At 38.5% G+C, this 19,518-nt stretch overlaps 1 protein-coding gene across 2 annotated transcripts in view; it reads left to right on the forward strand.

The window, feature by feature from the left end:
- Positions 1-18,510, forward strand: part of GTF2E1 (general transcription factor IIE subunit 1) — a 28,398-nt gene extending 9,888 nt beyond the window's left edge. For both annotated transcript variants that reach the window (XM_007493753.3, XM_001371001.5), the window contains exons 3-5: positions 8,673-8,874; positions 14,773-15,011; positions 17,732-18,510. In XM_007493753.3, the coding sequence (XP_007493815.1) occupies positions 8,673-8,874; positions 14,773-15,011; positions 17,732-18,156 (866 nt within the window). In that variant the 3' untranslated portion in view covers positions 18,157-18,510. The remainder of the gene's footprint in view (positions 1-8,672; positions 8,875-14,772; positions 15,012-17,731) is intronic.
- The last annotated feature ends 1,008 nt before the right edge of the window (positions 18,511-19,518 follow it).

Genomic DNA, 19,518 nt, shown 5'->3' on the forward strand with positions numbered 1-19,518 from the left:
CAGATATTTTAAAAGGGAAACAAATCAAGATTTCTTTTTATGTGTGTGTGTGTGTGTGTGTGTGTGTGTGTGTGTGTGTGTGTGTGTGTGTGTATAATTTTCTATTTTCCCTATCACTGAAAGAGGATGTCTCATATCAGTAATCTTCAAATGATGCCATATATCTGTGGATCATAAGGAATCCAAATTGCAGGTCCCTCAAAGAGTAATGGAGAGGTACATTTTGAGTATAAATAGGTATAGTATATCACTCAACAAGTTTGCAAAAGGGATTGTAGAAGGTTCCCTCAGAAACCTACATGACAGCAAAAGGAAGTAGACTGGTCTTGTAGCAAGAAAGAGGGGGAACAAAAACAGCAGCCCAGTTTGTTTCTATGATACATTGAAATCAAGTAAGACTATAGATATATGAAACGAGTGAAGTTGCAAAGCATTAACACTCAAGTCATAGTTCAAGGATGTAGTTTTAAGCCTTGTGCATTTTTAACATTGCTTTTTTTTTTAATCGTGTCCTAAGGCCAAAATTTTTTTGTGGCACTACATCTAATATTTTAATGTTAGACATATAGTAAATGTGAATACACTTTTTTTTCAGAATATATAATCGTAGAATTTTTTAAGGCAATTTCTGTGCATTAGGTTAAAATTGAACTATTCTCTGTTACTGGATAAATTCAATTGCCTTTTCTTTTATCAATTTTTTCTTTTATCAATCTTTTCTTCAGCATTTGTCTCTGAGGATCTATTCCTTTTGGATAATCTCTTCTCCTTGTTTCCATGTCAATGCTCCTTCCTAGTTTGCGTGACAACTGATTACCCTTCTTTGCTGGTTTTTTCCTCCAAAACATTGTGCTCACTTTTCTATGTACTCTCTTCTTTAGTGATATTATCTCATCCCTTTCTGTGGCTTCAGCATTTACCTTTGTGCAAATGACTCCAGCCTTTTACCAAGCACTACTCATATCAGAACTTCAAACTGTAAACATATTCAAAATTGAATTTTGTTCCCAACATCCCAAAATTTAACCAACTTCTGATTTCTTTTGATGGCTTCACTATCTTTTCATTTACTAAGTCTTGGAGTCATTTTTTAAAAAACCCTTACCTTCTGTCTTAATATCTATTTTAGACAGTAGAGCAGTAAGAGCTAGGCAGTCAGGGTTAAGTGACTTCCTTAGGGTCACACTCTTAGGAAGTGTCTGAGGTCACATTTGAATCCAGGACCTCCTGACTCCAGGCTTGGTGCTTAATCCATTATGCTACCTAGTTCCCCTCTTAGAACAATTTTTAATGGATTATCATTTATTTAGAGTATTGAATAGAGGAATCAGACCCCCATCAGATTGTTACTATTTGAGGCTTTTTCCATCTGTGGAATTCTCCAAAATTTCAAAAGAGGGAATTATACAGAAAGATGATCAATGAACCATGAATCTCACCTACATTTATAGGGAGAGAAAGAGTAAAGAGAATGGGTAGTACCACAATTCAAGACAGTTTCAAGAAGGGTTTAGTATTGGAATAGACCTTTACCTCTAATCTGGCTAAACCACTTCATGCTGCCATTTTCATCATATAGACTAGAAAACTACTTTTAACCCTTCCATGGTACAGTTTAAGCCTTGCAATGAAAGGAATGCTTCAGGGTGGGAAAGAGTAGACAAGAGGACTAGATACCATTTAATACTTTTCTGGGTCAGGTTGAGACTGAGTCTGAATTTGAGCCAAAGATTTGGCCTGTCTGGGAGACTGGATTTCACAAATCCACCAAAAAAACAAGAGACTGAAGTAGAGTAAGGCTGTGTCAAAGAGCAGCTGATATAAGTACATTCCCAAAACTTTGGCCTTTCATAGTAGCAGGGTACATTTTTAGATTTATTGTAGATCCTTCTAACTGAGTACTACACAGATAAAGCCCTGGACTTTGACACTGTCCAAAAGAGAATAAAGCTTAGGGTAACTACTCTATCTAATGGAGTAGAGTAGTAAAATCTGACTTTAAATTAAAAAAAAAAAACAAAGATAGATCGGACAAATTACTCTGTGTTGAACATTTTGAACCAAACTGCCAAGGACTTAATTCATTAGGAAATATTGGGCAAGAAAATTGTAGAACCATTGAATGAGTGATAAAAGCATCATTAATGTTATATAATCGTTTGTTATCTGTGTTGGTTATTTAGATAGATATATTCAGATGAATGAATTCTACAGATAAGCTTGAAGTCAGTAGTTTTTTGTACAATTTCTATCAGAGTCTGGTTTAGGGGTTTGGGTTGTTTTTTCCTTTAACTTATTCTCTGTTCACTTGTTAAATGAATTGCTAAATGGATAATCAGACCAAGAAGTATTGAGGAATTATTGGTTCTTTAGTGTAGAAGTTGGTAAACTGTGATGTGGATCAAATCCCTGTATAATAACTATTTTTGTACAACTTTCAAGCTGTTCAGGTGATGGGACATAGTTTTGTTGACCTCCACTTTAGAGGCAGGATGAAGAAGTCATGTTAAGACCAGCCAAGATGGTGGAGTAGGGAGAGTTGGGACAGCCCAGTTCCTCCCAAAGAAGCTTTTTCTCAGTGTCAGACTGAATAGTGATCAAAAATAGAAGAAACCTCAGTGGGTTAATTTTCCCACAATCACAAATTTGACCCACAAGTAAGTAACAAGCTCAAAAAATGGAAAATGGGGTGGGTCAGGATCCTTTCCCTCCCTTTTCTCTCCCTCTCCCCAACATAACAAAGCCACAACATTGTTTCAATTACCCACAGCAGCCGGAAAAGATCATACAAGGCCATTATAGTGTTCCAAAAGCCCCTAACACAGAATTCAGACCTGGAAAATGAATAAAGAAGAAAAAAAAAAGAGCTATTATGATGCCAAGGATACCCCAGACACTAACCCAGGAGGGAATAACTCCAAAACACCTACAAGCAATACCTCAAAGAAAAAAACATATCTTGTCCAAAAGAGTAATTATGATATAGTGATATGAGAAGCCTGAAAGAAAGGAATTGGGGGAGAGGGGAAATGAGGATAATGGAGGAGAAACTTGGAAAGAAAATTACAGCTTAACAGAAGAGGTACAAAACAATACACAAATAAGACTCCCTGAAATTACCAAACAGAAATTTGTGACTTAATGAAACAACATGAAATATTAAATCAAAGTCAAATGATTAAAAAACAATCAGAAGAAAATGGTAAGTATCTCATATTAAAACAACTGACCTGGAAAACAGATCAGGAAGTAATAAGTTAGAATCATTAGACAACCTGAGATCTGTGACCAAAAAAAATCTTGGTATCATTTTTCAGTAAATCATGAAAGAAAACTGCCCAGACATTTATAGAATCAGAAGGCAAAGTGAAAATAAAAGGTCTCCTCTTACCAACACCTGAAAGAAACCTCCAGCTAAAAATTTGCTTTCTTAAAAAAATTAATTTGTTGGTTGCATTAAAATTTTTGGGTATCATGTGAAGACCTCCAGGAATTGGTGCAGAGTGAAAGGAACAGAACCAGGGGAACATTGTACACAGAGACTGATACACTGTGGCATAATTGAATGTAATGGACTTCTCTACTGGCAGCAATGCAATGACCCCGGACAGTTCCAAGGGACTTATGAGAAAGAACACTATCCATATCCAGAGAAAGAACTGGTAGAGTAGAAATCCAGAAGTAAAACATATGATTGATCACATGGTTCAATGGGAATATGATTTGGGATGTTGACTTTTAATGATCAGTATTGCAAATATTAATAATATGGAAATAGACTTTGAACAATGATACATGTAAAACTCAGTGTAATTGCTTGTTGGCTCCAGGAAGGGAGAGGGGAAAAAACATTAATCATGTAACCATGGAAAAATATCCTAAATTAATTAAAAGACATTATTTTTTTCTGGATATCTCTCTCCCTCTCTTCCTTTCCACACTAGAGAAACATCACTTGGCCAAAAAAAGTATATAAAAACTATGTCTTTTGTGCTCCTGTTTATCAAGTTTTTCTCTGGAGGTAGCCATTCATAAGTTATTCTTCAAATATTAAACTGTAAATTTCTAGGGACATTATAACCAAAACACAGATTCCAGGTCAAAAAGAAGATACAATCAGTCAAAAGAGTTTGTATACCAAGAAATTACCATCCTGATAACAAAAATTTAGTAACTATCACTCTAGGGGAGCAGAAAGCATGGAATATTATATTCCAAAAGATATATAGGCCCATAACAATGAATAAGTTCTATATCATACCAATCTGGATAACAAAGTTCACAAAGATGGAATATGACAAATATTAGGATTGCCAGAAAATAATTACATTGATTCTATATATCAGTGACTTAGCTGTGCTGCAGAACATATAGCACATGGTACATAAAGTCCTTATTCCACTATGTCATATGCTATTCAATTGAATATTTTGACATGTGCAAATGTTATGCAGATGATACGAGACTCAATAATCAAGTAAAATTATTGAAGGTGTTAATAGGAGAGCTTACTTTTGAAATGGCTGTAAAAGGACAAATTTGAAAAAGAGAGAAAAGGCATTGTCATTTCTGGAGGAGAAACAATATATGAAGAAAGACTTGGAGGTGGGAATGAGAGCAAGAGGCAATGAGGCAACTGTCCTGGCTGGAGAGAATAGTTATTTGGTGATTACAACCACTATTTTTAGCTAGGTAGAATAGACCATATGATAGAGACCCTTGAGTGCCAGGGAAAAGAGTTTGGATGTGAGCCTATACTTATGTACAAACTAAGTGGGCTCAAGTAGGAGGGGTGGGTGATATTTGAAAGCAGTGCTTTAGGAGGATCAGTCTTATGACTGTGTAGGATGGATGGGAGTAGGAAGAGACTGGAGCTAGGTTGGAATTAGGCAACAGATAATGTGGGCCAGGACAAGTGGTGGCTGTAGTAGTGGGAAATGGCTACAAATAACAGGATTTAATGACAGATTGTACATAAAGAATGAAGGATTGGAATGATCTGAAGATGGAGATTGGGTGTGAATAAATGTTGTTTTAAGATAGGTTTTACAATGTTCTTAGTGTTTTCCTTAAATTATGGAGAATAAGTTAGCCATTTTTTACTATTAAAAATCTATCAACAGGATATGTATCTTTTATATTTAAGAGAGTATATATCCTTTGCAAGGGTTTGCAGTCTTAGTTCTTTTCACTTATTCATGTCAGTAGCAATAATCAAATCAATTTCAATGAAAAATTTGGAGAACTTGACTTGAGACATTGGCTTTTATGTTGTTATAAGGGAAAGGTAGATTATAGAGCTACTTTATTCCATTATTATGTCATCTAAAATACTGACCCCAAATTCTATTTAAAAAAATAAAAATAATAAAATAAAATACTGACCCCAGGACAAGCTAACATAATAAAAATGACAATTCTACCCAAATGAATTTACTTATTTAGTGCCATACCCATCAAACTACCAAGAAACTTTTTTTACTGAATTAGAAAAAACAATAACAATATTTGGAAGAACAAAAGATCAAGAATATCAAAGGAAATAACGAAAAAAATGTCAAGGAAGGTGCCCTAGCAGTCCCAGATCTCAAACTGTACTATAAATCAGCGATCATCAAAACAATCTGAACTAAGAGACAGAAAGGAGGATCAGTGGAATAGACTTGGGATAAGTGACCTCAGCAAGACAGTCTATGATAAACCCAAAGACCCCAGCTTTTGGGACCAAAATCCACTATTCGACAAAAACTGCTGAGAAAATTGGAAAACAGTATGGGAGAGATTACGTTTAGATCAACATCTAATACCCTACACCAAGATAAACTCAGAATGGGTGAATGACTTGAATATAAAGAAGGAAACTATAAGTAAATTAGGTGAACGCAGAATAGTGTACCTGTAAGTTCTTTGGGAAAGGGAAGATTTTAAGACCAAGCAAGACTTAGAAAAAATTACAAAATGTAAAATAAGTAATTTTGATTAAATTAAATTAAAAAGGTTTTGTATAAACAAAACCAATGCAACCAAAATTAAAAGGGAAGCAACACAGTGGGGGAAAATCTTTATAACAAAAACCTCTGACAGGTCTAATAACTCAAATTTATAAGGAGCCAAATTAATTGTACAAAAAAAATCAAGCCGTTCCCCAATTGATAAATGGGCAAGGGACATGAATAGGCAATTTTCAGATAAAGAAATCAAAACTATTTATAAGCACATGAAAAAGTATTCTAAATCAGCAAAATGCAAATCAAAACAACTCTGAGGTATCACCTTATACCTAGCAGATTGGCTAGCATGACAGCAAAGGAAAGTAATAAATGTTGGAGGGGATGTGGCACAATTGGGACACTATTGCATTGCTGGTGGAATTGTGAATTGATCCAACCATTCTGGAAGGCAATTTGGAACTATACCCAATGGGTGATAAAAGATCCTTTGATCCATCCATAGCACTGCTGGGTTTGTACCCCAAAGAGATAATAAGGAAAAAGACTTATACAAGAATATGCATAGCCTCGCCATTTGTGGTGGTAAAAAAATTGGAAAATGAGGGGATGCCCTCCAATTGGGAAATGGCTGAACAAATTGTGGTATCTGTTGGTGATGGAATACTATTGTGCTCAAAGGAATAATAAAAAGTGGAGGAATTCCATGTGAACTGGAACGACCTCCAGGAATTGATGCAGAGTGAAAGGAGCAAAACCAGGAGAACATTGTACACAGAGACTGATACACTGTGGCACAATCGAATGTAATAGACTTCTCTACTAGCAGCAATGCAATGATCCAAGACAATTCTGAGAGACTTATGAGAAAAAACACTATCCATATCCAGAGAAAGAACTGTAGGAGTAGAAACACAGAAGAAAAACAACTGCTTGATCACATGGTTCGATGGGAATAGGATTGGGGATGTTGACTCTAAATGATCACCCTAGTGCAAATATTAATAATATGGAAATGGGTCTTGATCAATGATACATGTTAAACCCAGTGGAATTGCTCGTTGGCTCCAGGAGAGGCTTGGGGGGAGGGGAGGGGGAAAACATGAATCTTGTAACCATGGAAAAATATTCTAAATCAATTAAAATTTTTCAAAAAAAAATACTGCCGCCCCCCCCGCCCCCCAAGCAATTGATCTAACTTTATAATGAATAGACTTGTCGAGCTAGGAGAGACCAAGATCTAGACCACCTCCCTCATTTTACAGATCAAAAAATGGAAGTGAGTTGCTTACAGTCACACAAAAGTTAGGGTTTGAGCCCAGACTTAAATGTTGGTTTGGGTCACCTGATTTCAGTCTAGCACTCCCTTCACTAATTATACCAGAACTCTGCTTTTACTCAAATATAGCCTACTTTAGGATCTAAACACAGGACAGTGATAAATCATGAAATCTGAGGCACTTGGGCATTGGTCCCCAGTGAGGTGATTTTACTACTTCTTGTTTCATGTGTGGTCACCACCAGCTTTCAAACACTCTCAAACTGTATTAGCTTATGACCTTTTGGTTTCCTCTACAAACACACTAAATGTGTGGTGGTGAGAAAGTTCCTTTGAAAGAGCCAGATGTTGACACATTTAGATAATTCATTGAATTTATTCATTGGAACTTCCTTATTGTTAAAAGTGAACAGAATGATATAGCATTTGCTTCTTAACTAACCACACAAATGGGAGGTGAGGAGTATGTGTGTCTAAAATTAGGATTAGAGAATTATGTGTGAAGAATTTATTGAAATGAAAAACTATCTAAGACTTAGAGGAGGTTTTAATAAAATACTGCAATAAGCAGAAAGGTATAAATAATGAAGAGAATTGGCTTCAGACTTCTTGAGAATTTAAGGAAACAGTTGTTTTCTTAAGTGCTCAGCTTTGATCCTACACTGTGAGCCATCAAAGTACTTTTTAAAAAACAACCACCATATTCTGACTTGCTATTTTGAGTCCTGGTTCCCTGCATGTGTGGTATCTATCCTTTTCAGTTTAGAGTTCCAAAAGGATGCAGTCTTGGTCTGATTCATCTTTGTTATCACAGTCAGAAGAACCTCCCTGGTGCAATACTCTGTATGTTAATACTAATGAAGTTAATTTGTCAGAGACCTTGTGTTGACACTTAAAAAAAATAGCCAATGTAAGTGGAAAGGACTTGAAGAAAAGAAATAAAAAATCTACTATTGTCCTATATAATGGGCATGTAGGTGGCACAGTGGGTAGAATGCTCACCTAGAGGCAGAAAGAATTCAAATCTGCCTTTAGATATGAGCTATGTGTTCTTGGGCAAGTCACTTAATCCTATTTGCCTCAGTTTCCGCATCTGCAAAATGAGCTGAAAAAGGAAATGGCAAACCATTCTGGTACCTATATCAAGAAAATCCCAAAAGGGGTCACAAAGAGTTGGAAGTGATTGAAAAGGACTAAACAACAGCAAAATTCCTATAAAGTATTTTGCCTCTTCCAGTCAAGTCTTTGTCTATTAGCATGTGACCTTTCTTTGTGTAGATAAATACTACCTGTAGAATGAATGTCTGGGAAGAAGGGATATTGAGGGTGGAATTTGGTTTTTAGTTTAAAATGAACCCAAATATTTGCTTTTTTTGAAAATGTTACCACAGTGATTGATTGGGTGTCTCTAGTTCACTAATCACAAGCTTTTGTTGTCTGTGTAGGAACTTTCCGTTGTACCTTTTGTGAAGCAGAAGTGGAGGAGGATGAGTCAGCAATGCCCAAAAAAGATGCTCGCACAGTTGTGGCAAGGTTTAATGAACAGATCGAGCCCATTTATGCACTGCTACGAGAGACTGAGGATGTTAACTTGGCCTATGAAATCCTTGAGCCAGAACCCACGGAAATCCCAGCCCTAAAACAGAGGTGGGTTATGAGGACAATCCCCTTCCCAAATGTATGTTCACATTGAGTCTGGCTTCCTGCATTTCTAAGAGACTTTCCATTAGGGGTTAGCAGTGTATTGCTAACTGATTTCCCTAACTCAAGAGAATTGTGGCTTTGATTAACTATCTGACAAAATCTCCAGGTGCTAATTTCCTTAAGTTCACCACAGAAAGAAATATACTGTTTTCTTGTGACTTTGGGATCTTCTCAAAGAAGATACAGCCATCTGAAGCCCAGCAACAGAAGTAGGCTGAGTTAGATAATCACTGAGCATCAAGTTCAGGATGAATGGATAGGATGGCAGCTGACACCAGCAGAGCTAGCAGACTTATAGACTAAAGGGAAGGTAAAGGACCAGATCACAATCACTGAACTTAAGAGTTCTTTCCTTAGCTTTTATCCTTGAAACCCTCTGCAGAGTTTGACATTGTTGGTCTTCTTTGTTGACATATTAAAAGCCAAGTTTTATTGGCGTTAGAAGGAGAAAGATAGCTAGTTGTGGTCATAGAGTAGAATTCTTTCTCTTGGGGTATGATAAAGTTCAGGTTGTAGGTATGTTCGTGGGTAGGCAAAGTGTAGGAAAACATGAAGGCCATGAAATCCAAAAAATTGGATTTGAGGACTTTGAGGAACTAGGATCATTGTGGATAATAGCCATAAAGAATGATCATGGTGAGCTAGACTGGGATCCAAGTACTTGAGCATCATTAAGGAAGCCAGGTGATTTTTTTTTTGGTAATAGTGTACTGTAATCTGGTGGTGTAAATTTCAGAAGCAGAGAGGTGGTTATGTAATCAGAATAGTGGTTTAGAAACTACATTGGGGGTCTTAGGGGATTTAACTCTTTCTAGCCCTGGGGCTCAAGGAGGGTTGAAACAAGCAATATCCACAAAAGAAGTAATATCAAGTTAAGTCCAGAAGGGGGAGGAAGATCAAGGATGTGGGAAGACTGGGTAGGGTGAGGGAGTACAAAGGAGAGAAATTGGAATTACAAAGGGCATGATGGAGGCACTATTAATAGAGCTATCAATGTTGGGGGGGAGAATGTCAAGGAGGGTTAGAGATGATTGGAATATGCAAGGGGTAAGTACTAGAGTTATCAAGAAAAGGCAAAATCATATTCTTTGTACTTTGTTTGGAATGAACAATTAAATGAAATAAAACATTGTTGAAGCACTTCCTTTGTGCTAAGTACTTAAGATACAAAAGAAAAGACAGGCTCTACTCTTAGGGCTCTCACCTTCTGATGGAGATAACTCGGGTAAGTCCAGTGGACAGTGCTCTTATGGTTTATAGGGTACAGCCACAAAGTAAATGGTAATGCCTCTTCTTTAATGTAATTTTCACTGAAAATCCTATCAGCTTCTGATGTTGAACCATTTGATAGTGCCAGGACTTTGGTGATAGGAACTTTCTTTTCTGTGTCTTCAGTAGCTGTGGCTGTAGCACCTGCAGAAGCAATTGCCAGGCTGCACTTCTGTAAGGGTTGATCACCCTCCTGAGGTGATGGCTAGGGGCTAGAACCATTCTTTTCAAAGCTTTTGGGTTTAGGACTCTGGGCTGCCTATCTAATCTATCAGGATTTGAGGAGAAAGGTAATCATAGTGTTAGTGGTTTGGCTTTCTTAGCACATACTTCCTCTTGTGTCTTCCTCATTGTGTTTTGATGCTTCAGCTAGATTGGCTTGACTGCCTTGTGGGTAACAGTTGGCAGGGATGACTGGCCCCTTCCTCAGAGGACTTGCCGTCCCTGGATGATGGCTGTGAGAACTGGACTTCAGTGGTCTAGATATGCTCCCACTTCCAGGGTTCCTATACCTGCCTATGTGACTGTTGGTGGCCATTAGTCAGAAGTTAGTCATCTGAAAAGTAAGCCCCTTCTCAATGATCCCTTTGCTCAACAATTGCTGTAGAGTTTATGGACTTGAAGCAGATCTTGTAATTTAGGGTGGGAGGCATGGGGACTGCTATTCCCATGGCTCTTGGGTTCAGAGTCCTGAGGGAGTCTCCATCAGTGTCTGGGGGAGAAGATAACAAGAAAATAAGCATAAAGCAGTTGGAGTGTAACTTCTCATTCCATCTCTTCTTATACCTCACCCTTTCTAACCTTATTTTTCACCTTCATCACAAATTCTAATTTTTCTGTTCCTTCATACGTGTTTAGGGCATTATTCTTGCTCTGACTTCACTTTCTTTCCTCCTCAGTCTTGGCCATATAATCAATTAGTTCCCTCCACCCTGACTTCTGATCTTGAACATCTCCCCTCCTTTTTTTCCATTGGCCGTTTATTCCTAACCAAACCCCAGGCCTAGATTATTCCTACCCTCTACTGCCTTTGCTTCTCCCTATGTGCTACTGACTAGTGTTAGAGGAGTTTGCACAAACATACTGATGAGGTAAATCATAAATTTCTTCCCTGACTTCAACTAGGCCTTGACTAGAGCAAGGAAACCTTTTTATTCCTCCTCAGTTTATTCCCTATCTCTCTTCTTTCCTTAAACTTCCCACACTACTACTTCTACTATTTTAGCTAAAGACCTCACCTCTTCATTTACTGATAAAATGGAAACTTTTCACTGTGAGTGCCTCTCCTCCACTTCTCTTACTTCCTCCCCCACTCTCTCCTTTTCCTCAGCCTTCCATAGTGCGATTGTCCTTCTTCTTATCAAGGACAACCCCTCTAAATATGCCAGTTAACTTGTGTCCCATCTTTTCCAACAAATTTTCCCCGTGGGCACTGTTTCTCTAACCTTCAACCTCTTCCTACTTGGTTTCTTCCCAGTGCCTTCAAATAAGGTCAAGGACAGTTCCTATCCTTGAAGAGCTTACATGCTAATGGTAGAAATAGCATATACAGAACAGTAACCATAGAGAAAACACTAGCAGCTGGGCCAGGGATGGGAAAGCTTACTGAAGAACATGGTAGCTCTTAGGCTGGGTCTTAAAAGAAGCTGGTGATTCTGAGTCAGAAGTAAAGAAAGAAAATATTCTAGACATGGGAGGCAACTAGGATCAAGGAATGAAGGCAGCAGACACAGCCTTGTTGTGAAGACCAACAAGTAAGCTGTTATGGCTAGACTATTGAATATGTGGAGACAAAGAATATATAAGAAGATAGGAAGGGCCAGGTTATAAAGAGCTTTCAATGCCAGAGGACTTTACATTTGATCCTGGAGGTAGTTAGATGATGGCCTGGAACAAGAAGAGACTTGAGATAGGGAGACAAGTTAGGCTATTACAATAGTGAGACAAGAGCTGATGAAGGCTTGGATTAGATTGGTGGCTTTTTTAGTAGAGAAAAGGGAATATGAGTGAGATGTTGTCAAGGTATAAATGACTAGTAGACTTGGCAATGGATTGCACATCTGGATTGTAAAAATTAAAATTAAATCTCAAATAATAAAATATTATATTTTAGGAGATTTATTAATGATCATTAGAAATCAAGGGATAAAGAAGATACAAAATAAAGACCACGTGCCCATGGCTGATTAGCCATTTCAAAATCCCCACTCACCACTGCCATGCTCCCAGACAGGGCCAAAAAGAGAAAGCAGGACCCTTCACATCCCCAACTAATATCTCCTGTCTACAGGAAGTATGTAAGGACAAGAAGACAGTGAGCAATGTAGTTCTTTTTAATGATCATTAGAAATCAAGGAATAAAGAGGATACAAAAATAAAGACCACATGCCTATGACTGATTAGCCCATTATGTTCACTGCATCATGACAAAAAGAGAGATGGGACCCTCCACATCCCTGCCTAATATCCCCTGACTACAGGAAATGTGTAAGGACAGAAAGTCAGTGGGCTCCCGGGAAATATAGTTCTTTTTTAGGGTAACAGATTTTCAGTTATACAGGAGTAAGAGTAAAGAGTTGAGATAGATAAAGAAGGATGAAAAGCTGGGTGACTAGAAAGACAGCATTGCTCTCTAAAGCAACAGGGAAATGGGTAGAGGGAAGTCAATATTGGCAGGGAGGGAGACTGAGGAAATGGAGGCAAGCAGGATTAAATGACTTTATCAGGGTCACACAACTAGGAAGTATCTGAGGCCAGAGCTGAACACAGATCTTCCTGACGCCAGGCCGAACATTCTATCCACTTTGCCACCTAGCTGCTGTTATCTCATAATAAAGCATATCAGGAAGCTCACTTACACTGGAAGATTTCCTTCATCTCTAATCTGTGCTTAAATATCTTATAAAATCAGTTGCTGCTCTTTGCCGTGGCAGCATTCAATTTGATAAGCATTCATTGAGTAGCTACTATTTGAAGGGCTTGCTGGAGTAGGTGCCCAAGGAACTTAAACCAAAAGGGGGGGGGGGGGCACAATCCAGTCAGTTGGTACAAGAGAAAGCGAGACAAATGCAAGTGAGGTGCTAGTAAAGTGCCATAAGAATTTGAGTAAAAGCTCAAGCCACTGGGAGTTGTGGAACCAGGGAGGATGTGGTGTTAAGGAACAGCACTTCAGAGAAGAAGGAGCATCTGAATTTGGCCCAAAGGAAAGGAGGATCTTGGAGATGGAGAAGAGGAATGTGGCAGAATGAGCAAGGAAAGGTATGAAGACTGGAGGGTAGAAATTAGATCTGTTTAATTAGAATGTAGAATACATTGAAGGAATTTACATAACACTGTAAAGATAAAATTTCATTGAAAAAATAGCTCAATGAGGCAGATTTTTTTGGGCATGTGAATTTGTTTCTTTTGGATACGTAGATTATAATTTATTACATATTTATAACAAAAATATGTATTGTTGTTATGTAACATTATGTTATATAGAAATAAATGGTAACCAAAAAAGGGGGGGGGGGATAAGCAACTAAAAAAAGTAAATGGAGGAGGTAGGTAGCTAGGTGACTCAGTGGATAGAGAGCCAGGCCTATAGTCAGGAGGCTCTGGTCTGGCCTCAGACACTTCTTAGTTGTGTGATCCTGAGTGAATCACTTAACCCCATTTGCCTAGCCCTTGCCTTTCTGTCTTAGAGTTGTTACTAAGAAGTTTTTTTTTAAAATAGATTGGAGGTCACCAGTATGAGATAAGACCAAGCAGGTAGTTGCTACAATCGGGAGATTTTATTTTATTTTTGAGACACTTGAACTGACTGTAAGTGTTTAAAGATAGACATGACATGCCTGTGGCACTGGATTAGGAATGTTACTCAGGAAGCAATCTGGAAAATGGATTAGACATGGTATAGAGAGATCGGATGTGTAAACATCATTTAAGCTATCCAGTATTCCAAGTCAGAAAAAAAGAGATCCTGAGCTAGTATGGTCATAGTGAGAATAGAGAGGAGGATCCACATTGGAGAGAGATTACAGAGTTAGAGACAGTAGGATTTGGCAACTGATTGGCTAGGTGGCAAGAGGTGGAAGAGTGAAAGAGAAGTCCAAAGTAATGAACCAAGATACGCGGTAACTCATGATGTGTTCTAGTCAGCTTTCATACCTCACTAAATGAGTAAACGGCTCTGGTTTCTTTGTATACTAAGACACTGAGTTAAAACTGTGTTTTCCTCTTTAGGGTCATCAGTATAGTGGATCTTAGGTTCAGGCTACCCTGGACTTCTAATAGTTGTCTTTTTGGATGCTGAAAGCAATGGAAAATCAGTAGGATGAATCTATTCCTTCCCCCCCCCCCCCCCCAAAGTGGAACAAGGGTTGTATCAGAGATCCAGTAAAGACCCAGCTCTGAATAGTCCCTGGGCCCTGTCTTTGACCCACCTGACAGGCATAATCTATTGTCATTAAAGCACTATATAGAAGCTGATCCCCAGCCTTAACAGGAGATACCTAGCTCTTTCATTCCTCTCCCCAATCAATGGTTATACTTTTTTTTTTTACACTTTTTCTCTTTGATTTTGCATAGCAAGGAACGTGCTGCTGCTGCTGGAGCTGCTGGACTTGCAGGTGGACATCACCGGGAAGCTTGGAGTACCAAGGGCCCATCCTATGAGGATTTGTACACTCAGAATGTTGTCATCAGCATGGAGGACCAAGACGATCTTCATCGCTCAGCGGCTGAAGGGAAATCCAGCAAAGAGAGGCCTATTTGGCTGAGAGAGAGCACAGTCCAGGGAGCCTATGACTCGGAGGAGATGAAGGAAGGTGAGAGGCTGAAATGGCTCTGTCTTAGAGGTGGCTGAGAATGTTCTGCCAGGACCCTCATATGGCCTCATCTGTCACCTATCGTGTACTGTTAGGTTGTTGGGGGTTTTTTTCCAATTACTTTTTGACAGTTGCTTTCCAACATTTTGCGATTCAGATTCTCTCCCTCCCTTTCCTTCTCCCCAAAGCAATAAATAGTCTAATACAGGTTATAGCAGAGCAATTCATGCCATACATATTTCCATATTCCCCATATTATGACTGAAGACACATATCACATATACAGTAGAAAATTCATGAAGGAAATAAAGAAAAGGATGCTGTGCTTTGATCTGCAATTAGATTCCTACAGTTCCGTCTTTGACTGCCATATGCTTTTCAAATTAACCCTCATTGTACTAGGAAGTGAGAAATGTTATGAGAGAACAAGACACCTTTCGGGAATGGTATAGTACTCCCCAGAAGAAAGCTGGTATATAGCAAGTAGGGTTATTTAATTCTCTTTTTAAAATATCATTTCCAGTTTTAGAGATGAGACACCCACCCCACCCCCCCCCATATCCTTGAGGTTGATCTGACATGTTTTTCTTTTAATTGTGGGTGATAGTACCAGAAACATTTTTTTCCTTGCTCAGAGCCTCCTAAAATTATTTGCCACCCATTGACTTCTTTTGGAATCACTTTTTAATTTTTTTTCATAACAATAGCTAGTATTTATATGGTGCTTTAAAGCTTCAAAGCATTTTATCTATGTTATCTCATTTCATCCTCACAATTACCTTGGAAGGTAGGTTCTGTTACCCCATGTTATGGATGAAGAAATTGAGGCAGACAGAAATTTTGCTAAGGCCACATTGCTAGTCTGTTTTTGAGGTTGGATTTGAATTCAGCTCTTCCTGTCTCCAGGTCCAGCACTGTATCTGCTGCACCACTAGGTGTCTTGTGTTCCATTCTTTGTGTACAAGACAGGACAGCGCACAGCTGAAGAGAGACATCATGGAAATGGGGCTCAGAGATGGAGAGCAGATGCTTCTTTCTTTGGGGAATTTCACATAGTAATTTCTAAGTGGGATATATGTTTAGTAGAAGCTAGGTGGCATGGTGGAAAAAGTTCTGGTTCTGGAGTTATAAAGTTCTGAGTTCAAATCCTGCCTCAGTCACATACTAGCTGTGTGACTCTTGGCAAGTCCCTTCACCTCTGTCAGCCTCAGTTTCCTCACTTGTAAAAAGAGGATAACAGTATCACCTCACAGTGTTGTGTTGAGGATCAAACAAGAGAATAAAGAGCTTTGTTGACTGTACAGTGCTAATAAATAAATGCTCAATTCCTCTCCTTGCCATACAACAGACCCTGATAACCAAATCTAAAGTCACTATTGTTCATTGGACTTGGGGTGGTTGATCTGCTCCTTCCTATGGGAATGAGACAGCACCTATCTGTAAGGTATCCCCAAAAAAGCAGGCCTGAGACAGTCTTTCTGTAGCCCTGGCAGCATTCCACTTGACTCCACTATTATTCCAACACTGGGTTTTCTTTTCATGAGAATCTTATAAGCAACTAAAAATTACCTCCCTCTTCTGTCCCTCTGACCCTCTTCCTATTCTGCCCCATTCTTTATAGTATAGGTGAGGGTAGAACGGTGTGTGTCTGGGCAGCAGGTAATGTCCTCCGTGGTGTGGCTCCCCAGTGCTCTCATTTCAGTCAGAAAAGGGTTCCCTTGACAACCACAGTTCTACTTCATTCCAGCTAACTGTCATTCCTGCTGATCAGGCCAGCCATAACACTAAGGACTGTGACCAGGCCAGATTTTAGGTGATGTTTGTATGTAGTGCCACATTCCTTCAGGGGATCCCCACAATCTAGCACCTACTCAGCTGCTTCCCAAAATGCCCACCCAGGCAACTGATCAGTATGAGAAATTAATCTGTACTGATGTGATCATGAGAGAAGGTGGCCCTTTGGCCACAGCCCTCCTGCGTATTAAGTATTTTTTACATGGGCTTATCCCTGTTGGACAAACCCGATAAAGAAAATTTTGCTCCAGGAGGGAGAGGGCTGCATCCTGTAGGATGCGAGAGCACCCCTCAAATCATACTGTACAGATGGCTGCCCATTTACATGCAGCATACCAGGTAATGTTCAGAAACTAGTACATCCTAGCCATAACCACATTTTGAAAGGAAAGTAATTATGTGTTAGGCACTAGTGGTGTCAGAAAAGTGACCTATTTTTAAGTCTATGAAAGATAAATCAAGACCTTTTGATGTACATTTCTAATTTTCAACCAGTCAACCATTTATGAGCTGTCTTGGTATCAGCTTTCTCATTAAGTAATTTTATTACTTATTATTATTTATTTATTAGCAATATCTAAAGTATAGTGCAAGTGTCTTCCTATTCAAACTTAATCATAAGAAGAATTTTCATCATTAATGAAGCAAAATATTTGCACAGGAAAATTCACAAAGTGACAGGATGGTGAGGAAAGCTCTGCTGGTGATGCTATAGCATTTGGAAGCACCTTCTGTTGTAGGGGAAACTCTGGATGCTTCCCTAATAGGTATTGTTTAGTCCTGGACAAATATGGAGCCTCCTCTCCATTTATAGACTGCTGCCTCCCCTTCAGAAAGCAATTGACAGGTTCCAGATTCATCCTGTGGGGAGTGGGTGTGCCAGGGATTTCTAAAGGTCCTTATTTTTTATGTTTTCTTTTTTCAAGGTGGATTAGACTTAGATGCTTTTCAGGAACGGGAAGAAGGCAGGATGGCGCTGGATGATAATGAAGAGGTCATGCGGGCCCTCCTCATTCATGAGAAGAAGACGCCTTCAGCAGCAGTTGGCTCAGTTGGGACAGCTGCCCCTATAACTACTGCAAATGGCAGTGACTCAGATAGTGAAACAAGTGAATCAGATGAAGACTCTCCACCCCGTCCATCTGCAGCTGTCTCAATGTACCAGGAGGACGAGGAAGAAGAAGAGGAGTTTGAGGAGGTGGCAGATGACCCAGTTGTCATGGTAGCTGGGCGTTCATTCTCCTACAGTGAAGTGAGCCAGCGACCTGAGTTAGTGGCACAAATGACTCCAGAAGAGAAAGAAGTCTATATTGCAATGGGACAGCGTATGTTTGAGGACCTATTTGCATGAAACTTCTCCTGTGTCTTCCATGTTGGCCAGATTAGAGAATGTATTTTTCAAAATATTTCCCAATATTTAGGCTAAAGAAAATACTCATCTCACACAAATCAGGACAAGGATAGGAATTTGACTTCAGTGTGCCAAAACGAAAAAGAGGAGGAAAGAAGGAAAGATGACAATGTTAATTTTATACAAACTGAGAAGATCCATTTATCCCCTTGTCTGTCATCACAGTATCAATATTTCTACTCTTTTTTTCTTTTGCATAATTTCTTAATTTGCTCACTTTTAAAGTGAGGAACATGGCTGATACAAATATGGATTTTGGTTTTCAAGAACTATTCATCAAAAAGATATTATGCAGCAGTTAGTTCTGATATGTAGCATGGCATCGTTTCTTAATGCGGAGTTTTAAGCTTATATATATATATGTAAAAATATATATATAAATATCAACTTTCCTTTGGTGCCTATAAAAATAGTAACTTTTGTAACATTTTCTCACAATTTTTTAAAAATATCATTTTACATGCCTTTGTGGACAGTAAAGATTGTGTTTCAGAATTTGACCCTATAAAAATGATGTTTCATTTACATGGTCAAATGTTATAATTGAAAAACTATTTTCAAACTATTTTATACCAATTAAAATTTGTTATTGCTAGTAATGTAACACCCAGGGGCAAGGGTTCTAATTGATATTTTATCTCCTTTAAAAATAAAGTTTTCTTTAAAAAATGTTTTCTTCAGAGGTGAAATCTCTATTTCCCATTACATAAACTAAGATCTGCATATACCTAGGTACCTTTCTCATTTTACATGTTGAGTTCTGGGGTGTTTCTACAGTGAAATGACAGTTACAGAAATAGCTTTCCTTTATGCCATGCAGCACATGGAATCCGTTAGCCTTTAAACCTTGATGCTCATTAAAGTTTTCATTTTAATAATAATACCAAGCCATTGATAGAGCCTGAAATTTTCTAAAACTTTCCAATTCCTTGGAGAAGTCTAGCTCGCTCCTATTAAGTTTGCCTAAACCCTATTACCTCCTGGAATTATCCTGTGTTAAACCTTCCTTCTGTTGCCAAACTTTTCAGAATAGTAGAACAGTATACCAAAAGTCTTCAAATAAGGGAGTCGGTGTATTCTATTTAATCTTTAAAAAGTTAAAACTGCTCTAAGCCTTTTTTTTCTTAAACCCCCTTACCTTTCATCTTAGAATCAATATTATATATTGGTTCTAAGGCAGAAGAATGGTAAAAGCTAGGCAATGGGGGTTAAGTACTTCCATCCCCCCAGGGTCATAAAGTTAGGAAATATTTTAGTCCAAAACCTCCTATTTCTCAATCCCCTGAGCAACCTATCTGCCTC

The sequence above is a fragment of the Monodelphis domestica genome, chromosome 4 (genome assembly GCF_027887165.1).
Source record: "Monodelphis domestica isolate mMonDom1 chromosome 4, mMonDom1.pri, whole genome shotgun sequence".
Classification (NCBI taxonomy): Eukaryota; Metazoa; Chordata; class Mammalia; order Didelphimorphia; family Didelphidae; genus Monodelphis; species Monodelphis domestica.